This window comes from Colossoma macropomum, unplaced genomic scaffold, assembly GCF_904425465.1.
Source record: "Colossoma macropomum unplaced genomic scaffold, Colossoma_macropomum, whole genome shotgun sequence".
In the NCBI taxonomy this organism is placed as follows: domain Eukaryota; kingdom Metazoa; phylum Chordata; class Actinopteri; order Characiformes; family Serrasalmidae; genus Colossoma; species Colossoma macropomum.
This window is the reverse complement of record NW_023494787.1, coordinates 23,649,248-23,676,818: the sequence shown is the minus strand read 5'-3', so window position 1 is coordinate 23,676,818 and position 27,571 is coordinate 23,649,248. Positions and strand designations below refer to the sequence as shown.

Below are 27,571 nucleotides of genomic sequence, written 5' to 3'. Positions count from 1 at the left end.
CTGAAGTTTCACAGCGACGCGGGGCTGAGTCAGAGTCAGAGTCAGAGTCAGTGCCGGTCTAGCGTTTGTAGACACGTCACTGGCGAATATTGGAAAACGACTAGATGTAAATCAATTCAATTTCAGCGGCGTTCACAGAGGGTGAGAGCAGCTGCTGCAGTTCTCTCTCTTACCGCCCCTGCCCTCCCTCACTCCCTCCCTCACTCACTCATTCCTCTTTCGCCCTCGCTCGTGTCCTCGTTTGAACCGTGCGCGCTGATCACAATGTCTGACGCTACAAAGCCTCGCCTCGTTCCAAATGCCTGCGCGAGCGCCGCTGCACGGCTGGAATACCAACGAGGCGCTGGAATCCATCACCGCAAAACACATCAGTAAACACTACCGCCGAAACAGATGCTGCAGCAAAGTCGGCTGTTCCAAAGACGCTGCTCAGACACACAAGCTAATTGGACGCACTCATGTGCTCATGTTTTGAAAAGCTGGTCTTTCAAGCCAGCCTTTCACATTATCAATGTACACGCTCGCTATTTTATTTATTTGTTTTTTTATATATTTAGGCGGGTGGGGGATCATTCTAGAGAAATGCAACCATTCAACTTCCTGTAAAAGTTTACGTGCACGTGCCATGTTTGAACAAGGCAAGATATGCCATTTATAGTTTTCTTTATATACTAGGGGAAAGGCGCGTGGCGCCACTCACTGGCCAAAACAAAGCGAGTTGTAGACAGATAGGACTGGTTTCCGTGTGAATCTAAATGGACTAATTCAAATTACCACAAAGGAAGGTAGTTCTGTTTTGTATAATCTAGAAAAGTAGACTACCGTTCATAGGCAGTCTTAAATTAAACCAGTCTAGCATAAGAAAAGATTTCACAGAAGCAACAGCTTGAATATGTTAAATATGTTGATCAGAGGTGGTGTTAACTGTAGATTAGTGGAGGGAATAGTGATCAAGATTTGAAATGGCTGTTTGATGCTACGTTATTCAGTGGTATTTTCACAGTCGTTTAATGTTGATGAATTATTGAATTAACCTTAAAAACACAAAGTTGATCTTGACCATACCTGTTTTACCTTTGACCATTCTGGGAGATGCAAGTTTTCATGTCCTTGTTTCAACCATTGCTGTTGTTTTCTTAAAGTGGGAGAGTTGTTCTCACAGGACCAAAATTGCTGTAGCCTAAAGGGCAATTATGAACCCAAAAGAGCACCTGATGCAGTTAGAATATGGTTTAAAAATTAAAATTGTGTATGCTACTTTATTTCTCGTCTCTCTGTTGCTTGCCTTTTTCTTATCTGCAGTGTTCTTCCAGTCACTCTCCATTATCCCACAGAGCAGAGGCAGGACAGAGTTAAGCAATGATAAGAACAGAATGTGTATTTAAATATTCCCACCTTAGATACAGTATATGGAACAGACAGATACAGTATTTCATCACAAAAAATCACTGTACGACACAGCGGACCACAAGAAATAGGAACAGTGGAGAGAGAAAAAAAGGAGAAGGAGGAGGATGAGTAGGAGAATAGGCATTGTCCACACCCTGAGTTCCAGACCTCTGTGCCCAGAATGGCCAGAGGACTGGCCTCTCAGCACCTTTGCCAGAGCAGCATCTTTGGGTTCAGTGCATGAGTGTCTGTCCTCCTGACAGAAAATGATGAAAACACAGAGACAAGAACTGGGTTTGGGCAGGGTGTGACCATGCTGCAGGCCGAGCAGAAGAGCGGGGGAAGAGGGCATTCAATTCAGACAGACCCCCACCGGACCAGACAAGGCCTCTGGTTAAAAAGACTGCAGTGACTATTTGCACATTGCCAAGCTGCACCATTTGAAGCCACTCAAAAACTGACATCACCTCTCCTAACAGAAATTCTAGAACATTTTCATGGCATTTCTGTAATGGGTTTATACAACTTTCCTCGCTTCTATAACTGTTTAAGCTTCACTTATGTTCTCATTGTACTTTGCTCCTCTGGTGTTGGGTCCGTCGGTGTGACTTATGTACAGATGCTGGTATCTTGGAGCAGATAGCACATAAGGTAAGATAAGGGGTAAGGTCTGAGTAGGTAGCAGGGGCACCCTACAAAGGTGGCTGATTTTTTTGGGGAGTATGCAATTAATCTCTTCTGTGATATGATTGGAGAAGATGCCGAGACTAGAAGAAACAGATAGACACAGAAAGAGAATCAGAGTAGAGGGAAAACGGGAAAGAGAGAGATCAGTGTGTAGTCCTAAACCTGTGTGGTCTCTCATATCGGTTTGACAGACAGTTGCAGGCATGTCTGAGTTTCAGCTTTAATGAGTCATACTTGCATTCTGAGGATTCCTGCATTTCTGCAGTTAGTTCTTCTATCAGGTATTAGCGATGTGCCCGTCCATCCTTAAAAAACTCCACCCAAGGTCCACAACTGGTCTTGTGCGCGAGAGAGTGTCTATCTGTGCGTCAGTGTGCGGTTTCAGACGTTTGTAAGTGTTCCTGTGTGTGTGTGTGTGTGTGAGTGAGTGTGTGTGTAAACAGGTCACAATTGTGTGAGTGTAGAGCATGCATGCATGTGCGTGTGTGTGTGTGGTGTGTGAATTTGGATCTTGATTGTCACTGCTGGAGAAGTCAGCTTTTAGTCCACAGTTCCAAATCTCCTCTGTCTTACTTAGTAAGTGTCTTCTGTAGCATCTCATTTACAAAATATTAAAAATATGAAAAGGGCGTAGTCCAAATCATCTGTTGAAACAAAAGAGACAATGTATGAGCAAAATGAAGAGAGAAATTGATTATTTATAATAATTATGACACAGAGATAACTATGCCTAACTATAACTATGGTTTTTATGTGCACAATAGGCCTTCATTCTCCAATATCTTCCTAGGTTTTTTCTTAAATGTGTTCTTGAGAAAGGTCCTAAGAACATGTCTATGTAAGATTCATGACGTGTTCTTAAAGCGCAGAATTATTAGCGCCTTTGTGCTCGAGTTTGTGTAGATTCTGTTCTTACCAAAGAAGAAACCCCAAATAAGAAAACATTGGTGAATGTCAGAATTTTTGTAAAAACTATTCGTTTTTAAAAGGGGTTTTAAGAACACATTTCTCCTTAAGAACAGTTGGTGAATAAGGCCCAATGTTCAGAAATGTTTGTTTGCACTCTCAGAAAAAAATATATCTTTCAAGGTATATCTTTTTGAGGTTGACCTCAAGGGTGCGTCTTCATGTTTAGGGAACATAATTGTATGATATTTCACTGCATTTTACTTTTTTAATTTGTATTGACTTCATACATCCTGTCTTGACTCCAGGCTTTTTATTTTATTTTTCAGTTTTAATTCAGTTATAAAAAGATGGTCAATGAAATATGCACATTTCTCTTGAAAGAGTTAATGTAGTGTTTCTTTAAAACTCAGGTACACAGTGGGACCTTAAGGACAATGCTTGTACCTTGGAAGACTAAAATTTACCTGCAAAATACCCTTTTTTCCTGACAACACAGATCCTCTTTCTGAGTAAAATGAAATGGTAGATAGAGATGTAACATTATTGTACTTGATTGAGTTTGTCTTAAGCATGTTTGAGAATTCATTTCTCACCTTTGTTGGTTGCTGCAACAGTGCTAACTACAGGCTGGTGACAGTGAAGCCTTCATCACTGGATTGGTCCAGTAGCTGGCAGAGAACCCCACCTCGGGCACTTTGGGACACATAACGATGCCCAAGGGGTGCATAGTTGTCCATGTTACCATGGTAACCCAGCTCCTCGTGTTGAGGAGATGACTCTAGAGTCCCACTCGCACAAGAAGAGGACATGGTAGGGCCTCTGTGTACAGGTGGGGGATAAGGAGAATGGGATGGCACCCTCATCCCAGGGCCCATTAGTGATGTGTCCCGTTTGTGGGAGGGCATAGCGATGGCAGTGGATCGCTGCTCCTCATAGCTATGGGGACTGTTAGCAACACTCCCACCCTGCCCATACCAGCAAGGGGAGCCACTGTAACTAGGGGAATCATACTGTGGAAACTGTTCCTTTGTGGAAACACGATGTGGACTCATGGCAGAGCCACACTGTGGCAGGAGGCGAGGGCTTGGGGATAGCGTAGGGCTGAATGTCCTGGCAGCATGTCCATATGTCTGTGAGGGAGGGCCTGTTTTAGGATACTGCTTTAAGACATCTGATTGATTTGATAGGCTAGGGGAAAGAGAGGCTGAGTCCGAGGGGTAAATCTGGGCAAATCTCTCATCAGAGGAGGGAGTAGAAGTGTGGGCAGAGTAGGGAGATGGGTATTCACAGGGCTCAGGGGCATGGCTGAGAGGTGATAGACTACTGCTGTCTCCACTGTAATAATCCAGTGTTTCCTGGTATAGTGCCCCTGTTGAAGTCATCTGCCCTGCCACGGCTGTGGCCGCAGGTTTTTGAGGTTTGGCTTTGGCTGGCACAGGACGCTCTCTTTGGCAAGGAGAGAATCCTCCCCTGCCCCTGCTCCCCCTGGGCTGTCGGCCTGCAGAAGCACTACGTTTTGGTCCACCTCCCTGCATAGAAGGACTTGCAGGTGATCCTGGAGGCATAGGGCACGCTTCCCTCTCACTCTGTTGCTCTGACCTTTTCCTGCGACCACGGCCTGATTTAGTCCCACCTTGAAACAAAACATTCTGACTCCAGTTGTATGAAGGGCCTGCAGAATTTTCATTCCAGTCAAGCATCAACTTTTCCAGGCTTGAAAGGCTAGACTGCCCCTCAGGCACTGGAACATCCCTGGAGCAATAAGGCCCCCCAATGTTACCCATTCCTGTGTGGGAGGAGTCAGAGGAGGACTCAGAAAGTGTTTCGGGGCAGGGGCGCTGCTTTGCCTTTTGAGGTGTGTAATTTGATATGTCCAGGATGTCTTTGGACTCTGAGCTGCCAACTCCATACTCAGAGTAGCCATGGAACTGTTGAGTACCAAATCCATCACCACCCCAGATTGATCCCCCTTGCCTGTAGCCCCAGGGAGCAGAGGACTGGTATTGTCTGCAACCCTCAGGAGGAGACGAGGATGAGGAGAAGGGGCTAGTCTTTGATATTGACATGTAACTTCCAGCTGGTGATGCTGGACCAGCAGAATCACTCTGCTGCATTTGTGGTTGAGTAGGTCCGGGATATCCACTATAATGACGCTTGACAGGACTCTGATAACTTGAATAACTAATCTGACGTTGTGTAGAGGGAGCAGGGGAGGCTTTAGTACCATATGTAAAGCTGCAGTCACTTGGCCTGTGCTGTTGCTGAGGCACAGGACAGATGCTTGACCCCTGTGTGACACTTCCACTATAAGGGGAGGGGTATTGGGAAAAACCACCAGAAGAAGGATGGGGAGAACTAGGGGACCGGGAAAGTGAAAGAGCAGGAGATTTTGGGAAGGAAGTGGTGGGAGACGTTTGAGAAACACTGTATGAATATGGGGGCCTAGTTGCAGAGTTGCTCTGAGATTGGGGTGAAGAAAGTTGTGCCCCTTCCCCAGCACAGGCAGCTCCTTTGGGGCTTCTCTTAGGGAAAGCAGGAGACCAGCGCTGGGCTGCACCTGGGCTGCTGCCCTCATATCCTGGAGTCAGTTTACGAGCATCTTGTCGTCCTGTAGGGCTGGACATGGAAATGTCTAGCAAATCTGAGGAGTCATCTGAATCAAGTAAAGAACGAAAGTATCCTGCAAACATTCCCTGAGACTCCTCTCCACTGCCTGCCCCTCTCATTGCCGGGCTGTGATACAAGCCCCCTTTTCCAGTCTCAGAAGATGGAAAGTTTCCACGGGGAGAGCAAGAACCCTGGTAACTGCCTGCTCTTTCAGGAGTGTCTGTGTCACCTTTCTCCCCCCACCCACTATTTCCATTTTGCCAGTCTTGGTCCTGGGCACCCTGACCACCTTTTAATGCCCCATTCTTTCGTGAACGGCGTTTTCGAATCTTTTCCCCAGGCACAGGTGTACCTTGCTCAGTCATAGCTGCCCTACTTATTCCACTACTGACCCCTTTCCCCCTCTTCCGTGGAGCTCCTGGTTCAGACAGGGGTACTTTTCGCTTTTTGCCAATTGTCTCAAAGAAGTCACTAAATGACCTCTTAAAAGCCTCGGAGCACCCAGCTGCAGCCCCTCCCCTCCCTCCCATACAGCCTGCTCGACCCCCTCGTCTGCGGAACCCTGTAAGGCGGTGCAGTAGAGTGGACAGGTTTGGGTTCTCTGGAGGTGTATGAAAGGTTTCAGGCTCAGTTGGAGTCCAGCAACGTGGTGGGGAGCAGCGGCCAGTGCTGGGGGGCTGTCTGTTCAGGAAAGCCAGTTTGGACAGAACATCTGCATATTCTACTTTAACGTCATTGGTGTCATTAACATATGAGGGCAGTGGAGACGGCAGTTTTACTCGCCGTCGCCGCCGTTGTTTCTTGGGCTCTGCGGCATTTGCAGCCCCAGCTCTAGTCTCACGCATGTCAGGCTGCCCTGGTAAGGCCTGTTTAGGGGGCCGTCCTCTACGCCGTTTCAGGATGACAGGTAGCTCTCCTGGGGGAAACATGACCATTACACTCTTTCCATTGTTTTTCATACGGAGAAGAGCAGTGGGTTCCTTTGGAATAGGGGCACATGTCTCACTACTAGACCCCCCTTCTGGACCTTCTACTTTAGTACCCCCTTCCCCACATGTCCCCACCCCCACAGGATCTAGGGAGGAGATCTTGTAGCTTTTCTGCCGACGACTGAGGTGCACAGGGATTCTGGCTATTTTTACCACTATCTTCCTCACACCCAAAAAACGACCTCGTCGTTTACCTCTCATTGAGTGGTGAGTCACAGTGCTGCCTTCATTTCCAAATGGCATACTAATGCTATGATTTGGCACCACACTGGACAATTTAGTTGATACTGGTAAAACTTCAAGAGATGGGGCACCCACAACAACTTCGGGAGAAGCCTCTTCCTTTGGTGTAATCTCATCTCCTCTCCAGATGTTCACATGCTCCTCCTCTTTTTGTTCTTCTTCCCTTTTCACAACATTATCTTCCGTGGCTCTACGCAAACGGGATGACTTGCGAAGGTGGCAAGGGAATCGTGGCCGACCAGAACTCCTCAATGTATACTTCCTCTCAGCCTCTATAGGGGTGGTGATCAGATTGTTGGTTGCACTGGAACTGTGGCATATGTCAGGGTTTGGTAAGTGATCCACCTCTGGTTTACAGGTGGGAGTGGCTTGTTCTGTCTCTGCCTTACATGTAGAAGCAGAGCCATGTTGAAGGGCTGAATACGTTTGTGAGGGTTGGTTCGTTTGCAAAGGATATGTTGAACGGGCAGAGGGGGTGTATTTTTCAGTCTTGTGAGTAATAGACAAGTCCTCTGGAACAAGAGACGTGTCCTGCTCCATGAGTGAAGAGCTGGAATCTATGCATCTGTCCATCTCTGTACGTGTGTGCTTGTGCATTAGCACATCTGTGTCCGTCTGCATGTGGGCATCCAACTGAATGTGTGTGCGAGACTGTAGATGCGTGTTTGAGTGTTCCATTCGAGTGTTCTGCTCGAGTAAGTGTGTTTGCTGGTGTGTGTGCATCTGCGTGTGTTGCTGAATGTGCACTTGTTCATGCGTGTGCATTTGTTCCACATGGTCCATTTGTCTGCGTCTCCTTGCTCGGCGCTGAAACTGGTCATCGTGGTTTCGCAGGCCATTAGCCAGTGAAGGAGGTGAATAAAATCCATAGTGTAGTGAAGTGGCCTGGCCAGAGTCAATAGGCCCTGCTGAAGTGACTCCAGGCCCTACATCTCCCATCCAGGAGCCTTCAGCCTCACTGCAGTCCTCCTCAACCGGTGTTTCACAAGCCAAACGCACACCTCCAGAGCGCAGACGTCCTGACAGTCGGCTCATTACCCCGAAAGTCAATGTCTATACTAGTGTATGTATGTGGTGTCCTCCAATCTGTGTGCCCTAGGGCTACTGTCCCTTAGGCAGCAAATATCTGACAGCCTATGTGGCACAGTGAAGACGCTGACCCAGCCCAATCTTACTTTCAAGGTGTAACTCCTTGCTGGGTGAGCGAGTGAAAAGCTTCCAATAAACAGGGGCTTCACAGATTCACAGAAGTCACTGGAAATTATCAGGAAATGTTGTTCTGTGAAGTGAAACAGAAAATAATATGAACACCTATGTAGTCAATGTAATTACCATCAAAGAGAAACAATTTTAACAGTCTCTATCACAATTTTTGGTGATAGTATAGTTGTTCTTATCATCTCAGGTGCTTCCATGTTTTGTGTTATCCCTGTGGGCGAATGGACAATTGTTACCATGGTGATACAGTTAGAGAACAGCTGTAACCATGGCAATAGAATATGAGTGGAATGGTATCCATGGTTACATAGTTTTCCTATCCAGTGCGATGGCTTGAGTCTGTACCATAGCAATATAGTTTGTATCGCAGAGAGCAGACTACATATAATACAGTTAGTAATATTTTCTCATTTACATATTTTGTAACTTTTCAAACCATATATAGTATACCTCTAGAGACTAACATTTCAACCACACTATACTGTGGAGTGCTACCAAACTATTTCTAATAGTTTTTCTTCAGTCAATGGGTAAAGGCTGCAGACTCAAGCTAAACTATTGTTTAAGACACAAGAATAGCTCACCTGTCTTTTCATAAACCTACACCCTTCAGAACTTCATTTGAATGCGATCATAAAAAAATGAATAAATGAAAGCAAAAACAAAATCAATATAGCATGGTCATTGTAATAAAATGATCACATTTGTGAACAAAATTATTCAGAGATGCTAATTTAATGGGAAAAATGAATGGCTTTCTATGCATAATGAATTATTTATGTTGGACAAAACATACATATAAATCTACACTAATCAGTGTGAAATAAAGAATAATGTGCACTTACTCACTGAGAGCTTCTGTTCTCTTTTGATTACAACAATACAGCATATACTTTAGCGCTTGTTTTAACTGCATTACTTATTAAACGCCACCAAAGTATAGGAAGAAGTAGTATAGGAATATTAAGAAGGTTGCTTATAAGAAAAATCTATGAAAGTAATAATTTTGTGCCGAAAATGTCTACTATACTTGGTACGGATCTTTATACATGACAGCCAGACAGACAGACAGATAGACAGACACATGCGCACACTCACAGGCCTGAACAATGCAGAGGAAAGTTAAATATTGAGGTGTAAACAGTGAGCAGCAGGGGGCAGCAGAGGGATGAGAGGAATGGTGTGAGAAGGTTTGGAGTGTTGCTCCACAGAGAGAAGACTGCATGGAAATGAATGCTTGTATGGATGGAGGGAAAGGTCCAGAGAGTGAGAAGGTCTTGGCGTGCTTTCTCTGTTGCAACAGACTAGTGACAGACAAAAAGGAAGAATGCATCCATATTAACCACAAGCATGCGCAGAAGTGGGAGGCTTTTGGAGAAATATCACAAAGTCAACTAATCACAAACAGACATCTACAGTTGTGAAGTCCATACCCTGGACTCTCTCATACCCTCCCTTTCCTTCTCTTTCCTTCTTGTTCACACACACACACACACACACACACACACACACACACGATTCCATCCATCACTGATGCTTTCCCACATGGTTCTTATTACTAACTGGCGAGGAGAGGGTAGTCAGAGAGAGAGACTGAGAAAGAGAGAGAGAGAGGAGTAAGGGAGTGGAGCAGAAACATGTGCTGTGGTGCTCTGGGCCGAACAAACCCTACCATCCCTGTGTGCTTAAAGATGCACTGACAGACAAACAGAGCGAGAGAGAGGCGAAATAGATACTAGTACAAACCATCTACTAACAAAGAGACATTATTTCAGTATATTATTGGTGAAACAGTGGTTTGTATTTGTATTTTGTTTATAGTACATAATATACATAATATACACTCTTAAAAGATGCCGCAAAGGGTTCTTTAAGTGACGCTGTAGAAGAACCATTTGAGTTCCCTAAAGAACAAATGTAAATGAGACTTTTAAAGGTATAAAAACCTTCACATGATGTTAATTTAAGGGTTCTTCCCATAACGTTTACATTATGTGAAGGTACTCCCAAAGAACCATCCACTGAAAGGTACTTTAGCCCAGGCATGGCCTACATGGTTCTTTAGAGCAATGGTCACAGGACAGCCATTTCTGGTTTCCAACAGAACAGTTCAATTGATGGCTCTTTAAAAACTCAACTGAAACCACTCAGTTGAAAGGTTAGGAAACCAAACGTTGTTCTTTTTGCATTCCTCCAAATAACTTTCTTTAGCACCTTTGTTTTTTAAGAGCATCCTCCATGAGCACACTTGTTCTCAAGTGAATGTGTCAAAAACCTACAGCTCTTAGATCTGCTGCATACATCTCTGTACTCCTCTCTCTCTCTCTCTCTCTCGCTCTTGCTCTCTCTCTCTCTCTCGCTCTGTCTGTCTTTCTCTCTCCCTCTTGTGTTTTCTCTCTCTCTTTAATTAATACCATTCATTAATTAAGCATCAGTCTAACTGAAGACAGGAACGAGCACAACTGCAGATCACCACTTTAATTACAGTCACACACGCATGCCTCACACACACACACACACACATACACACATACACCATATACACACTTCTTTCCCTCACCACACAGCCCTTGAGAGAGAGAGTGAGAGGGTGTGTGAGAGAGAGAGAGCTAGTGTGTCTGTAGCTTCTCCTCCTCTTTTCTCTCTGTTTTGGCAGCACTGCATATTTCCCTGCCAGTGCACGCTAGTGAGCTGGATTAAGTCAAAGACAAAGTGTGTGTTTGTGTATGTGTGTGATAGAGGAGTTTGCGGTGGTCTTCTGCTTCTAACTCAATGAGTCTTTTTATATGCTCCCCCCACTCCCTCCACCTCCTGACCAGTTTAAGGGTTTTTTTCATTCGTCTCCACTTGATGCTGCGCTACTCTCCTTCTCTCATCTCTTCTCATCTCCTTTTTCTCCTCTCTTCTTCTATCCTCTCCTCTCTCCTTCTCAGTCTTCTTTTCTCATTTCATTTTTTCTCCTTTTCTCTCCCCTGTTCTCCTTTCTCTTCTCTCCTTCACTCCTCTCTGCTCTTCTAATCTTTTTCTCCTTTTCTCTCCTCTTTTCTCCCCTTGCCTTTTCTTTACTCTCCTTTCTCCTCTCCTCTATTCTCCTTTTCCCTCTTCTCTTTTTCTCTCCTTTCCACTGCTCTCATCTTCTCTCCTCCTCTCCATCTCCTCCTCTCATAATTCATCTCCTGACTACTCTCCTCTCCTACATTATCCTCTCCTGTGTTTTAATCAACTCCTCTCCTTGTTCTTCTCTTCCTTTCTTCTCCTCTCCTCTTTTTTCTTCTCTGCTCATCCCCCCTCTTCTCTCCACTCATCTTCTCGCCTCCCTTCCATCTCTCCCCTCCTCTCCTACATCTACACTCCTCCTCACGCCTCTCTTCGTTCTCTTCACTTCTCTTGTCCTCTCCTCTCCTCTCCTCTCCTCTCCCTCTCTTGTCTCCTCTCTTCCTTGCCAATCCTTTTAACTGCTGCAATGCTCCCTGAGGGTTCAAAACAGCTGCTGACTGCGGGCCAATCACAATGCTTCACACAGACTGGCTGTCCAATAAAAGGCACACACCAGCACATCACAGCCTTTCAGTGAACCAACCGCCTGTGGACAAAGCTGTCCTCTGCCACAACCAAATAAAACAAAATAACAAAGGTCAACGGCTGGCTGATGGGCCAGTCAGGTCAAATCACTTTTTGATCACTCCAAATTCTATTGGCTTGAATGTACTGAATGACCGTGAAACATTGATGAGTAACTTTTACTATAAAGTCCCAGCACATACACTCACACACATCACACCCTTTTTGCAGGTTTCACTTCCAGCCCAAGTTGGAAACATTAGCTGGATCAGGTGTGATGGATCAGGTGTTGGAGCTAAAGCCTGCAGGAGCAGGACTGGTGACCACTGACCTACGGTATTGACATCGACAGTTTTCATTAAAGTCCACTGAAAGTGATAGTTATGCATCAGATTTACTTAATTCACTTCCAAATTAATAATATACATTACATTAACACAATTATTGCCAAAGGTAAGTAAACTTAAAGACAATATTATGTTCTGTTAATATATTTTATTCATGTGGAAATTATGTACACATTTGAATATTAATAAATTCAATCTATTACTTAGGCATACACAATTGAAATCAGCCAAGAACAGAAGGGACACATTTTTGGTTCAAAAATACATGCAATTGGCAATCCAACAATATATTATTTTTATTTTAGCCAGTATGCGTTGCATTTTTATGGCCTAACTAATGTGAGCCAAGCAAGCACACTTGTGCTGTTTTTAAATGCTGCCGCTACACTTACACTGAAATGGCATTACTCATAATGTTGTAAATAATGTGCTAAATAATCAGGGGCCTCTCACTCTCGTTGTCTTACTTTATTTGATTCATGGTTTATTACTTTAAAATGGCAGTTTTCCTGACAGAGCAAATAATGTTTTTAATTTATGTTGTGACTTCGGCAAATAAAAAATACTGAAAATGTAGTAGTCTGTTTAATGTGTTCTTCAGGTCAAGATAAACAAGCTAATAAAATCGTCCAATTTGGCTGTCGAGAAATCAGGATCAGTCATAAAAATGCATGATGGGTGCATCCGCAGTATTCCTTTTTTTCAGACTGTAAGTGTTGATTCAACACAGAAAAGTTTGCTGCGTAATGTCCTGTGCGCTTTCTCAAAGTAGTTAGAACTACTGAACACTCCTGCGTTCCATTAACAACACTTATCCAGGTGAGCACTACAGCCATGCCTGAACACACGCAGAGGTGAGTATGTCCACAGTGTAGCGAGGACAGAGGGAGTGTGTGACTACTCCAAAACTGTTAATGGAAACCTTGTAATATTACCAGTGTTTTGACGATAGGCTGGTCACACTAAAAGCCCTCAGAAACACACATGAAAACGCACGCCCACGCACAAACACACGAAAACACTTTGTCTGCCCTCTGTCTCAGACTCGGCTTCTCTCTGGGTCCGAGACTCTAAGTGCTGCTGTGTATGTGTTTGAGTGTGTGTACTTACACAAGCGTATGTGTTGGTGTTTGCGCGTGTTTACACAAGTGTGAGAGAGCTTGGGTCTTTGTGTGTGTGCACGAATGTGTGTGTGTGTGTGTGTGTTTACACAAGTGCGTGTATTTCAGTGGGTGTGTTAGGGAAAAGCACTCACTCAGTTCAAATGAGAGTGCAGTTGTTGCTAAGATACAGGCAGCAGCCCTGACAGTGTGTGAGGGCGAGTGACGGTGTGGGGGGGTGTTCAAGGGAAAGAGAGAGAGAGAGAGAGAGAAAGTGAGTGTGAGATGAGGGGGAGAGAGGGGAGGAGGGGGAGGTAGACATACAGAAAGAGAGTGAGAGAGTGGTTACAATGTTGCAGAGTGGAGAGAGAGAGGTGGTAGAGAGAAAGGGAGGAGGGGGAGGAAGGGGAAGAAGGGGAAACAGAGGAAAAGGCAGTGTGGGGGGGAGAGAGAGGTAGAAGTGGGTCATAGGGTCCACAGAGACACTCAGTGACACTCTGCAGAAACACAGCTGTCATCATGCACACACACACACACACACACACACACACACACACACACACACACACACACAGACTTTGTCTGCCCTGTGTCTCCTCTCCAGTTTTCTCTTCTTCCACTCAGCATTCCCCCATCGTTCTCGAGCTCCACTTCTCCATTCCTCTGTCTCACTGCTTCTCTCCCTCTCTCTCTCTCACTTACACCCCCTGACTCTCGCTCTCACTTCCCACCTCTCCATGGCCCCCACTGCCCACTCTCTCTCTCTTTCTCTCTCTTTCAGTCTCTCCTTCTCTCGTCCCCAGCTGCAGGAAATTCCTAATAATCTTCATCATCAGAGTCTGTCTTCAACACCGGCTCCTGCCAAGACGCACACACACACACACACACACGCACGCACACACACACACACACACACACACACATCCGTCTTTTACCTCCCATACCCTCTCTCTGCCTGTCACGTTCTGTTCTCCCTTTTCTTACATCTCTCCCCTCCCTCTCTCTCTCTCTTTCTCTCTCTCACTCTCTATGTCTCTATGTCTCTCTCTCCTCACTGCAATGTTATTTCTGCGAGAGTGTACATGGAGCAGTTATTTTAAGACTTGCAGAGACCCTCCAACCCCCCCCCCACATCACCCCCCCACCTTCACCACCCCTATGGGTCATGTGACTATAGTACCAGCTGGGAACAAACATCCAACAGAAAGAGAGATCCTTGCTTTATCTCTCTCACTATACCTCCCTCTCTTAATCCAACCTTCATTCAGCCTACGTTCCTTTCTCCCTTTTCCCCATCCTCCCCTAATCTGTCCTCTCCTCCCTCTTCTCCTGTAAACATCTCATCAACTCACACTGCACCTTCGGTTCCAGTTGTTTTTACCCTTTGAACTCTGAAGCCTTCATGATTTTGTCTCTCCATCCTCTCATCTTTCACTTTAACCCCCAAAGGCCAGAGCACACAGACCCATCATTCTCCAACACACATTTACATTACAATGTTGACAGGTGTCTTTAGAATGTTTACAAAAAGAACTAAACCAGAATTGTGAAGTGTTAATGAGGGAGAACATTTTAGAACAGTGTAAATGAGGGACAACTTCCTAGAATAGTGTGAATGAGGGAGAACATTCTAGAACAGTTTAAATGAGTACATACACTCTAGAACAGTTTGAATGAGGGAGAACATTCTAGAACAGTTTGAATGGGTACATGCATTCTAGAACATTTTGAATAAGGGAGAACATTGCAGAACAGTATGATTGAGGGAGAACATTCTAGAACAATGTGAATAAGGGAGAACTTCCCAGAACAGTGTGAATGAGGGAGAACATTCTAGAACAGTATGAATGATAGAGGACATTCTAGAACAATATGAAAGAGGGAGAACGTTCTAGAACGGTGTGAATGAGGAATATATTTTAGATCTGAGTGAATGGAATAGTACATACTAGAATACTGTAAATGGGGAGAACATTATAAATCATCAATAGGGGAGTACATTCTAGAACAGAGGGACTTGGGGAAAACATTTTAGAACACTGTAAATGAGAAAGTACATTATACAACAATGTAAATGGCTAAAAATATGTATATATTGTTCAAATGAAAACGGTGTGTGCAGGCAAAACAATGTATTTTTGCCCAAATGATTTGTTCAGTGTGGTGTGCACTGTTTAATACTCAGAACTCCTAATCACTGCACTGTTTGTTCTGACACCTCCCCCTGACTGTGATTGGCGCTAAAGAAAGCAGCATTCGTTCTGACACCTCCCTTTAACCCCTTAAAATTCCAAGCTTATTAAATACTAATACGTATTATTCAGTAATTATGTGGGCTACAAAGCAAACTGGCTGAGCTATTCTTAAGTTATAGAAGTGTGTAATAAAAGCTTGGGCCTGCCAGTGGACCCTGGCCATTTAAGGGGTTAATTGTGATTGGTCCACCACACGAAGCAGGCTTCCAGTCTGACACCTGCACCAAGTTCTTTTTAAGTACATTTACCACAGCTTGTTCGGCAGTAGTTCGGTTTAGTTTGACATATATTGCTGACTTTACTGAATACGTCCTAGTATTTAAAGGATAATTCATAGTAGTCACTGAATAATTCATAGTAGTTATTGAATAATTCACAATAGTTACTGAATAATTCACAGTAGTTACTGAATAATTCATAGTAGTTACTGAATAATTCACATAAAGTGCAAAAAAATACATAGTAGTTAATAAGTATAACTGAATAATAAGCCTAGAATTTAAAGGGGTTACTGCTGTCTCTACCTGGCTTTGGGTCTTGTTTGAAGCTTCCTGTTGGCTCACTCCTCAACCACACATACACACACAAGAGCCGGAATACACACACAGTGTGCGGAACACACACACACACACCCTGACATGCACACACACATATTGAGTGAGACCTTGAGGCCAGTGTTTTGGAGTGGGGCCTCTCCACTGCGGCCCTGACTTCCTGACACCAGCACCACACACACACACCCCCACCCCAACCCTGAGCACCCCTGTTCCACTGTTGCCGTGGGAGACGCTGCTGCAGAGCCCGTTGCCAAGGAGAAGGGCTGCTGGCTGCCTGTTTAAACAACAATGGCCGCCTTGTGCACATTCCAGCTCCAGAGCGCAGAGCCGCTCTCACATACGCCAGCACTCTCACACGCGAACATATGGATGGACACACACTTGCACGACCATGAGCCATCTCACTCAGCCGGCGTCACACTCACTGTGTGTCTGTGTGTGTGTGTGTGTGTGTGGGGCTTCTTTTTCTTTTAAACAAAAACTCTGCATCTCTGTACTATGCTCATTATCTTTTCTCTATATATATATTGCACTCTCTCTCTCTTGCACTCCCTTCCTCTCTCTCTCTCTCTCTCTCTCTCTCTTGCACTCCCTCCCTCCTCTTCCTCAGTCTGAATCTCAGGACAGGAGTTTGTAGTGCACTCATCCATCTTTCCGCTGCACACTTTTCTATCATCACGACCAGACACTTCCACTGTCTCTCTCTCTTTCTTCTCTCTCTCATGCTGTCTCTCTCTCTTTTCATTCTCTCTCTCCATCTCCTTCTCTCTCTTCGCTCTCTCTCCCCCTTTCTCTTTGCTCTCTCCCTCACTCTGTCGTCTCTCTCTTTTTTTGCTCTCTCTCTCTCTGTCTCACTCTCTTTTCTCTCTCCCTCTCTCTCCCTTTCTCCCTCTCTCTCATTTTGGTGTCTTTCTCTCTCCCTCTCCCCTCTCTCTCTCTCTCTCTCTCTCTTTCTCTCTCTTATCTCCCCTCACCGCCCCTCCCCTTCTCCCCACTATCTCCTTCTGCAATGTCTCTCTCTTTTTCTCTCTCACACATACACACACAGACAAAAAACTCACACATACACACACACTCACTCACACATACACTCTCTCTCTATCTCTCTCTCTCTCCCTCTCTCAGCCCAGAGTAAGCTCTCTTTCCTTGTCTCTCTCTCACTCCATTTCTGGCAAAGGAAGTGTGTGTTCCCCAGGGGGAGCTGGGCTCATTAACTTCCAGCAGACAGAGAGAGCGCGCGGAAGAGAGAGAGAGAGGATAGAGAAACAGAGAAAGTGAGAGAGAGAGAGAGAGAGAGAGAGAGAGAGAGAGAGAGCAAGAGACCAAGGGAGAGAGAGAGAAAGATAGAGGAACTGGGGGAAGGTGGGGGGAGGGTGAGAGAGTCTGCAAGAGAGACTAAAGGTGGGGTAAAGACAGGAGATGGAGAGAGAGAGAGAGAGAGAGAGAGTGAGAGAGTGAGATGGATGGACAGAGAGAAAAACAACAGCAAAAAAAGGCACTAAGTGAGAGAGAAGAATGAAATTCAGAACATTCGCCTCATCCCTCGCCAGTCACTTACAGATTTCACTCAAATGACAATAATTTAGAGGATGAGCCCTAAGCTACACACACACACACACACACACACATAAAGTTACACTGAATAACAAGATGCTTTCAATAAGCTTGATTTGAATGTGTACATCATGCCCCTAAAAATGCCATATTTAAGTTCCTCAGAGAGGATGTGCAGCAAAACATGTAATTTGACCAGGAATGTTCAAAGTTTTGAATATGACAGTATCTAAAAAAATAGTGACTTTACAAGAGGTCAAAAAAGCTCTTAACTTTGAATGTAAATTAATTACATATATTTTATTAATAATAGAGTTTAAGCATTTCTATTGATACATTCATATAATGTAAAACACAGCTGTGTTCAAACCTAGAAAACATAGAAAAATAAAAATAGACAGTGAAATCTGTATGTATGTAATATAATAACATTGTATCATCAAAAGCTCATATCTAGTAAAGTGAGGAAGTAAAAATGGGTTAATGTATGTTAATGTAAAACCTCACCATTTGGTCCATTTATCATGAAATGTTCACACACCATGAAGAGCAACTAACACTTTTAAATGGTGACATTTAATATAACAACAAATTGAAAATTGAAAAAAAAAGCTGAAAGATTTTGATGTGACAATGATGGTATGTTATTCATATGGAAATGATGTGCACATTCTGGATTAAATTCACTTTTTTCAGAGTATGGTCACTGACATGGGTTTGCCTTATATTATTATTTCATTTTGATAATGCTATACTGCTAAAGTGCCAGGTAGCTAGAACCGTGTGAATAGAAGTGTAAAGAATCTGCTGGAACAGGTCTCTTTTCTACTTTGTGTGAGTGTATGTGTCTGTGGGGGGGTTATTAGACCAGCACAGTGAAGAGACACAGACTCATAAGGCTACTGACCAGAATTTAGCCACCTGATCAGACCACAACAACAACAAACCTCAGCAAAAATCCACTGCTAACCATTTCACCCATAGCCATTGCACAAATCAAAACCATGTCATCACAACACCAACGCTTCGGTTTAAGGGTTATAAACAGAGTTATAAATACTGCATGCCATATTTATAAATCCTTTATGACTCATTAATAACGTATGAGTGATACTCAAACCATGTACAACAACTGTGAAACATATGTGACCAAGTGTGACCGATAAATTATCCATTGTCTCCAACATGCAAACAAAACAATCCCTATGTATACAAACAAGAGTGTATCATAAAATCTTTATGAGAGTGATGATTCACTTTCGCTCGATCCCTTGATCTATGTTCATGGGACAACAGCCAGGCACGCTCGTCCAGGAGCTGACGACACACTTGGCTTCATGTGACTCTCTTCTAGTGTCTATGTTGTGCCCAAAAATCTAACTCTCTGTGCCTGATGATGTTTCAGCTCTGAGTGAATGTGACTTAATGGACAACCAGAGAGGATAAGCAGCACGGAGAAGAGAGAGAGAGAAAAAAAAGCCAGAGCTCTTAGTCTGAAACCACTAACCAAGCAATGAACCCATCCATTCACCCGGTCATGGATTAGATCAAATGTAAGCAGCGTCCTCCTACTGGAGATGTCGCCGTCTCTTCTAACAGCACCTTCCTTTCACTTCATCATACATTCTCTCCTCGCCTCTCCTCTCTCCTCTCTGCAACTGCTTTAAAGACAAACCTTTACATCGCTGTCATACAGAAACGTTTTAACTTACACAGCGTAATACAAAAACCTTGTAATTTGTTTTTACATTTTTACTTTATTTGAAAACACCAGCTGTCCTTTATATTGCCTGAACATTTTGAGAAAAATGTCACAACAGAAATTGTCCAAAGTTACTTATGCTGTTATATTAACATACAATACAATTAAGACTGTTTTTTGGAAATTTCTCACTGACCTCGTAGAATTAAGATGCACTTATTAAATTAGCATGTGCTAAAATGATAATAAGAAAATATATAATATATAATCATCTATAAACAGATCTGGTACTGTGCAAATGTCAGAGACCACTCTTTACGTATTTAATTCCTAGTCAAAATGGCTAGTCAAAAGTTATTCATATTTCATAAGAGTGCTTGATATAGCTGAGAAGATTAGGATAATCCACTTGCATATGGAAGAAGGATGTCAAAAGGAAAATAAATGAAAAAACAGGACTTTCCAAAACTGGAGTACATAAAATTATAAAAAGATGTAGAGAAAATGGGACCCCTAACAACCATGCAAGGCCTGGTAGACCACCAAAACTGCCACCATCAGATAAACAGTACTTAAAGCTTTCATCTTTTAGAGCCCACGTGTCAAACATGAGGGCTCAAGTCAGGCCTGTGACACAATCCTATTCGGCCCGCAAATTTGTTTTAAATCTCTATTATTAGTAGTACATTTCATCATGAGCTGCACTACAGTTCTCAGCATGCACTGCAATGTAATGTGTGCTCCCACCCCCTCCCCAGAAACAATCTATGGGACTGCACCACAAAAAAAAAACAACAAAAAAAGATGCCAGGGGTTTAGTTCAAGCGAATGGCCAGTTTTAAAAAACCTATTGTACACTGGGGATATTTAAAGAGGTTCAACAGTTATCTGCAGCTAAGGTAGCCTATTGTGTTACATAAACAATTTGTTTTTATTTAAAATTGAATGATTCAAAAATAAGTATTCAGTACCTGTTTTTTTGTTGTAGTTTTGGCATATTTTGAACAAACCATGGCCAGTTGGGGTCATGGCAAAATGTTAAGTAATGTTTGTTGAGATTTTTAATATAGCACTTTTATGGTTGAGTTTGACACCCCCCTCTGTTTTTTAGAGAGAGGAGAAAATGAAGCTCTACTCTTGCTTCAGATCTGAAAAAATCCACACGTGTTTCTGTCCATCCTTCCACTGTGAGAAGACAACTCAGTGCTATGAGTCTGAAAGGATGTGTAGCTCTCAAGAAGCCTTTACTAAGAAAAGGAAACAGATAGCAGAACATTACCAAAACCAAACAAAGAAACTGCTGGTGTTCTCAGAACCATGGACTGACCACCCCAGAGTCCAGACCTCAACATCACTGAATGTGTTTGGGATTACTTGGATTTCAAATTACTTGGATTACTGAAAAATACAAATTATATTTTGCTGTTGAGGCTTCTGTGTAACTTTCTGTTAAATATATATTTTCTGCTTTTTTGTGATGCTGAAAAATAAATACATTTTACTTGATGGCTGTTTTAAGGCTAATAAAATAAATGAAGGGTGGTCTCTGACTTTTGCACAGTATTGAAAACACAGCCTTTGTTGGCGATACCACGATCACTCATTCAGTTCAGCTCAATGAATCTCATTGTACTTGTACCGTGACAAAAAATCTATTCTATTCCATGGTGATACAAATCCAGACAGCAGTCAATAAATATCTGAATGAACGTCGAATGAATAAATGAATGAATGAACGGATGAATGAGTCAGAAGGAATGAGTCACCCTGAAGTAAAGGGAGAATTTTATTAGCAAATCTTGCTGAATAAAGTTAGACGGCCTGTTAGCCTGGTTGAGCCGTTGTGTTGCAGAGGAGCGTGAGGAAGGTGTGTGTGTGGGGGAGGAGGATCTGTGGGCTGAAGGCTGCGTTTCGTCTAATTCAGAGCACAGAGCTAATATTTGAAAATGAAGCACACAGGTATCTGCACAGACTGCTTAGCGTGCCATGCACTGACATATTTCATTACATCCGGAGGGGGGAGTATATTTCTCACAAAATACACACACACTTCCCACTCAAAATGTGTGCTAACATATGCACCATAACAAAAAAAAAAACTTACCTTTCTCTAGATTCTCTCAACTATTTCTCACAAACTGCACGTTTCCATGGCAATCTAGTCTGCCAGTATGTTACCTGAGAGAGAGAAAGAATGAGAGAGAGAGAGAGAGAGAGAGAGAGAGAGAGAGAGAGAGAGAGAGAGAGACTAAGCAGTCAAGGTTGACATCAACAGCACAAAAACCTATAGCACAATGCTGTAGAACTCCTCAATATCTGCTGATTTTTGCACTTCAGTCTTTATTCTGTGCATTATTCTCTTAACAGACTAACACAAGTGCTTCCTTCATTGAAATCTTTTCTGTAAGGCTCTGTTCAGTGGTCAGAAACGTACCTCAAGAAACCTCTGGACGAAAAACACTGCTGCCTGAGTCAAACGTTGGTGTTTTCACTATCCCAAATCTCAAGTCTACAGAGAGCACATTACTGCTACACAAATCAGAGACTTATATGTTTAATACAAGAAAAAATTGATATTGTCGCTGCCAAAACAAAACCTCATCTCTGAAAGCGTAACTTTACCAGAGAAAAAGAAAAAGGTTCTCAACTTTTAAAGGAATGGTTCACCAAAAAATCTAATTTGCACAGTTTTCCATTATCCCAAATGTAGTTAATCTGCCAAGTCTCGTTTTGGTGTGTGAGCTTTGCTTCGTCTGTTTCGCACTTGAGCTAATGTACTATAATTTATTAACAATTTTAATAAAGATTATTAAAGAATTAAAGATTTTGGTTGACAGACCTTTATTACTTGCTACGCAAGCCTCTGTAGCTTCAGTGCAAATCTGATGAAGGAAACTTTAGATACCAGATCTTGCTGACTGACACACTCAGATGTTCGGGGTAAGAGGAAAACTGTAAATTTGATTTTTCAGTGAACCACACCTTCATTGCAGGTTAAGATAACAATTTTCCCCAAGTCATTCCCAAGTAATTGTGGACTATTGCTATTGTCATGATTTTTTTACACAGTGCAAAGGGTGGCTGGCACTATTGAATGATTAAAAATAATAATAATTTGACAGTGATCATATGCTACATAGGACAAAAAGCAGCACAATAAAAGTTTTGCTTTTACAAATGTTCAGTTTGTCTCTCCAATGTTAAAATGCAGTCCAATGTTCTTGATGTGCCAATATCACCAATAACACTTGATATACCAATAGCTGCACATGACTCATCTCAACCTGTCACCATATACCTCAGATGATAAACACAGAAAGACTGCAGTGCACACTGAAAAAATGATGCATTGCATTTATCTGATAAATATGTAGTCTGACAAAAACCTAATATCTCCAAAATGCTAAAAATATTCTTAACCTTTAATGTAGATTAAAGCAAAAAGATTTTATTCCAAGCATTTTTGGACCATTCATTATGAAATTTCCACACACTGTAAAGAGCAGCTGGCATTTTTAAGTTCTGTCAATAATGAAGATACAAGGCTTTCTTCAGACAGCAACGATTTGTCTCATTTTACTTGCTTTTGTCAATAATGGTGTTGAAATGAAATGTATTTCTTTCATGTAGAAATGATGTACACATTTGAATCAAGTAAATTGAGATGTCTGTCTTTTTATCTATTGATGTCCCCCCACAGGACCACCAGGTAAGATCACTGCAGAGCACACTGAGCTTTGACGTTTACAAGCATCTAATCTCTGATGCAGGGCATATGAAGTGATATGTACATAGCACATGCCTGAATGAGGTAATCTGTTGCAGTTGTAATGTGTATACACTCCTGTCTCCTTCCCCACCTCTGTGTCTTCCAACTCCCAAGCTCTTTTTCACCCTCTCTCTCTCAGCCTCTCTCTCTCTCTTTAATAATTGAGTTGGTTCAGTCTCTCGTTAGAGTCGGCTCGTTAGTGAAAGACACCAAAAGCGGCCAGGTATACAGAACCTCTCCACACACGCACACACACACACACACACACACACACACACACACACACAGTCTCTCTCTCTCTTCCCTTCTTCCCTCCCTCAAACGCTGACACACACACACCAATGTAGATTAAGTCAGCTTTGCTGCATGCCCCCAGTCCCTCTACCCCCCCCCCAACACACACACACACACACACACACACACACACATACTCTCTCTCCCAGAGCCAGGGTCAAAGGTGAAAGCCTCTCCTAAAACCAGCTACAGCCAGTCAGAGAGAGAGAGAGAGAGAGAGAGAGAGAGAGAGAGAGAGAGATGTGCGAGAGACAGAGAAAGACTGGTGAGAGTCATAAAGAGAGAGAGAGTGATGAGGGAGAGAGGGGAGAGAGAGAGATACAGTGAGACAGGGAGAGAGCGAGGGGGGAGACATGCAGAGAAAGAGAGAGAGAGCAATGCAGAGAGGGAGAGAGAGAGAACAGGGAGAGCAGACATACAGAGATCAGAGTGTACACCTTCAGAAAAGATGATTCTTCAAGGGTTCTTTAGCAAAGACAGTGATTCTATTTAGAACCATGAGTTCTATATAGTACCATTCTATGCTTAAATGGTTCTTTGCATAGTGAAATTGTTCTTCAGAGTGATGGAGAATGTGTTGAATATGGTTCTATGTAGAACCTTTTTGAAAAATTTTCTGTATAGAGCTAAAAATGGTTCTTCTATTGTTACGATGTCAAGCTTGTAACAATAGCAGAACCCTTTTGGTGCTATACAGAACCATATACAACATATTCTCCATCAATCTGAAGAAACTTTTCACCATGCAAAGGAGCCATTTAAGCATGGAATGATATAGAACGTATGGTAGAACCAAAGCCATTACTAAAGAACCCCTGAAAAGCCATCTTTTTAAAGAGTGTAGTCTTGTAGAATTATGGGTTACGTATGCAGAGACACTGAGCCTTTAGGTGTGCTGTATTATATCAGGCTCTGGTGAATGGAATGGTACACCTTGCTGGCATTAGAGCGTCGGCCAAGGTCAGTGTCAGGGAATGCTGCCTTTCTCCTCTCTGCCAATCACAAGTCTCCAGCTGTAGTGGCCTGCCAAGCTTCTTCTAATAAAGGTCGCCATGGAGACCGGAGCTGCCTGACGGACACGCGCGCGCGCGCGCACCATCAACTTGATGTAATGCACACAATACAATTCCACTTAGACACAACGTACAGACTGAAAGAGACTCGGTCACTCAATGTCTGCAATTAGCTGCAATGGAGCCACTTGAGGCGACACAGGAAGAAACGCAGCAAGAAAGAAATGAATTGCTATAAACATGCAAACCAAAAAACATTCCCTTTGACAGGTGTGCGCACAGCTTTAATCTAATGCCTGTAACAGTTATTACCTGACCATTGTTCTGGATAATTAAAGACCCTTTTGGAGAGCGCGCGATCAGGCATATTCACCTGGAGCGCGTGAGCATCAACACAGCTCTTATCTCACTGATAGAGGTGAGAACAGAAATGTGAAGGTGGACACTGAGTGCATGACAACTGATAATAAGCAGTAATTTGCGTTATATCTGTGCAAGAAAACATACTCATTTCCGCTGTTTTTTTTTCTTTCTTTTCCCTGTTTGGTTTGCAACACTTTGCATATGAGCGCCATGTGCGCCAAGCAGGAGGAAAACGGGCGCGCGCGCTTTTGACGCTCGTGCCGTGTGCCATGCGTGCATAAACGCGCCTGTCAAAACACTAAACAAGCTCCCACTGCAAAGAGCAGCCATGCCCCCTGCTCTCAGCCCGCTGTGGCGAATCACAAAGAGGGAACGAGGCAGTCCCTAACTTTAATGGGCATGTGTTGATGCACTGCATAGCAGAGGGGGGGGGGCAGTGGGGGGGGGCGTAATTAGCCAGACTAATCAGGAGAGGAGTCATAGGCGGGTTTAAGCCCGGGAGGGAGCGCGAGCGTGAGGCTACTAACGTCGATCCGTAATCAGACTGGAAAGCAGCTGCCTAGCCTGCTGTCATCCGTCAGCACCTTATGTAGATGTAACAATAGTAAAGAATTACTGCTCACTGATCATCCCTGTCACTGTGGGCTCTGCACTCCGTGTCCTCCACATCTCTGCCTCCGTCGGCCAGATAAGAGCCGTGTTGATGCTCACGCGCTCCGAGTGAACGTGCCTGGTCGCGTGCTCTCTGAAACGGTTCATAATCATCACCGAGTTACAGACATTAAGCGACATGCATGTACGGTGGTGTGAATGAGATGCGGGGCGGAGTGTCTGAGTGAAGCAGTGCTATGTGTTTGTGTGAGCGCGCGCGCGCGCGTGTGACCTAGCCGAAGCTCTATGAATGGCAGCGATGAGGTTAATAAAAAATGCCTCCAACAGAAAAACACACAAACCCTCGTGAAATGCGGCGCGCCTCTGATATGCAAATCTTGGCCCCGTGCAGCCAGACGCCGCCGCCGCCGCCGCCGCGCGCTCACCGGGAGGCGCCGCGCTCGCGCTGCAGCAACGGTGGGCGCGAGCTCCTCACGCGCGCATCAGCGCTGCCTCGGCTGGATCAAATGTGGGAGCAAACGGCGGAGACGCCACAGTCCCCCGGTCTAGGAGCGCAGGGGTCCGCGGGCAGAGCGCACTCCACAGCCTCGTCCGGCGCGCGCATGCTGGTCCACTGCTGGCTCGCGACGCCAAACCGAGCTGCTCACTGTCAGCATCTGGTAAAGAAAAAAGAAAAAACTCCAAACCGAGAAAAAAGCTTACAAAAAGCACATGCACGGGGAACAGGAGGGGAAAACTCGCGCGCTGTCGTTCACTTTCTCGGATAAAATAAAACGTCGATTTTGGAAACTGTGTGCCGCCGGTTGCACGCCGAGGCGCCCCGGGGACTGAGAGCGCGCGCGAGAGAGACGGAGGAGTGAGCGCGTTTCTGCGCCGTTTCTCGCCCCACTGCAAACCCACTACGAGCTGTGTAGAAAACGCGAACTGCAGACGTAACGGAGCCGTCTGAGAGTCCGTAGATTCTTGGAGCTGGATTTTTTTTCTTCTTCCGAGGATTCTGGGTAATGAAGTTTTTACTCTCTGTTTGTGCGTCGCACTTACGCAACTGTGTGCGTATATGTATTTGGCTGTATTTGGAGACACTGGAGGATGGAAAACATGGGAAAATAATTATTTTACAGAACAAAAATGTAGATTTCATCCGAAAAAAGTAAAAGTGTCAAAAGTTTTAGAGTTGGCTTTGGTGGCGGCTCGGCGGCATTTAGCCTCGTCACAGTAATAGCCTACAGAAGTGAATGGAAATCTCCCGCAAAGACGGCACTGAAAAGATAAAAACTCGTGAGTGAATGTGTTAGAGTGTTGGCATGTTTGAGTAATGGGTCACTGCAACTAGCAAGGTTGGCTAAATGAGAAATACAGTGGAAAATATAATATAATACAAGCGATATATAGAGTTACAGTGCTGAACTAGAAGAATGACTGATGCTGTGCGGAGGTTTGGCTACATGAGAAAGCATGAACTGTAGATGGATGGAAAATGGCAGTGTAAGCGGCTCAGATCACTGTGGTCAGCTTGATACAGGAATCTGAAACATACCCAGACACGCATGGGACGCCTGGTTCTCACAGCTGAAATGACCATACCTTTACACAAAAACAGATGACTGAACGCCAGACACAGAACCACAGACACGCAGCACTTCAGCTCTGACTCTACTGCCATCTCGTGGATTGTTGTAGTTAAACACGCGAAAATCTAAAATGAGTGAATTGCGCATAATCATGCTTGGTGACTGAACTATTCATGACTTCATGGCAACTTACATTAAATGTACAGTACTGTGCAAAATCAAAGACGATCATTTATTTAATTTCCTGTCAAAACAACAATTAAGTATTATTTTTATGCGTTTTTAGCATCAGGGGATTTTTTTTTTCAGATCTGGAACAAGAGTGGAGCTTGATTATCTCTCGAAGATGAAACAGTGACAGTTGTTAGGAGTCCCACTTTCTCTTATAATAATTGTTTTTAATTTTTTTAAGAAGCTCCTGTTTTTTCACTCATTTCTCTTTGACTTTACCTTCCTTATGCAAGTGGATTATATTATATTAAACATCCTCTATCCTAAAAAAAGTCTCTACTGTGGCTTTTGCACAGTACTATATAAATACCTGTTGTGCATGAAAGGCATTCTTCTTCTAATGCCAGTAAGTGAAAAGGAAGTTATTTTTTGTCAACTGACCACAGAACCCAACACAGAAACAAAGTATTAGTGCTGTTTTGTGGACACCAAACTTTCAGACTAGTTTGTTGGCTGAGAAATGGCAGTTCAGCAAAGTTTTGGAGTGGCATGACCAGCATCTGTAGTTTTTGTTTTTCTTCAGAATAAAATGAAATCAAAAATTGCTAATTTGCTCAGTGTTTGTGTGTGTGTGTAAGAGTAATGGAGATTTTGGAGACA

General features: G+C 43.6%; 1 protein-coding gene across 1 annotated transcript; it reads right to left on the bottom strand.

The window, feature by feature from the left end:
- Positions 1-2,507: 2,507 nt before the first annotated feature.
- On the bottom strand, positions 2,508-25,534 carry ahdc1 (AT hook, DNA binding motif, containing 1). Its single transcript, XM_036566575.1, has 4 exons — positions 25,511-25,534; positions 21,223-21,296; positions 3,579-8,103; positions 2,508-2,720 (listed from the first exon to the last, which is right to left on the bottom strand). Exon 3 carries the CDS (start codon positions 7,857-7,859, stop codon positions 3,606-3,608), a length of 4,254 nt encoding a protein of 1,417 aa, XP_036422468.1. The 5' UTR covers positions 7,860-8,103; positions 21,223-21,296; positions 25,511-25,534; the 3' UTR covers positions 2,508-2,720; positions 3,579-3,605.
- Positions 25,535-27,571: the final 2,037 nt, after the last annotated feature.

What these genes read in the sequence shown, in the direction of transcription:
- ahdc1 (XM_036566575.1), bottom strand. Translation starts at nt 7,859, where the DNA reads ATGAGCCGACTGTCAGGACGTCTGCGCTCTGGAGGTGTGCGTTTGGCT.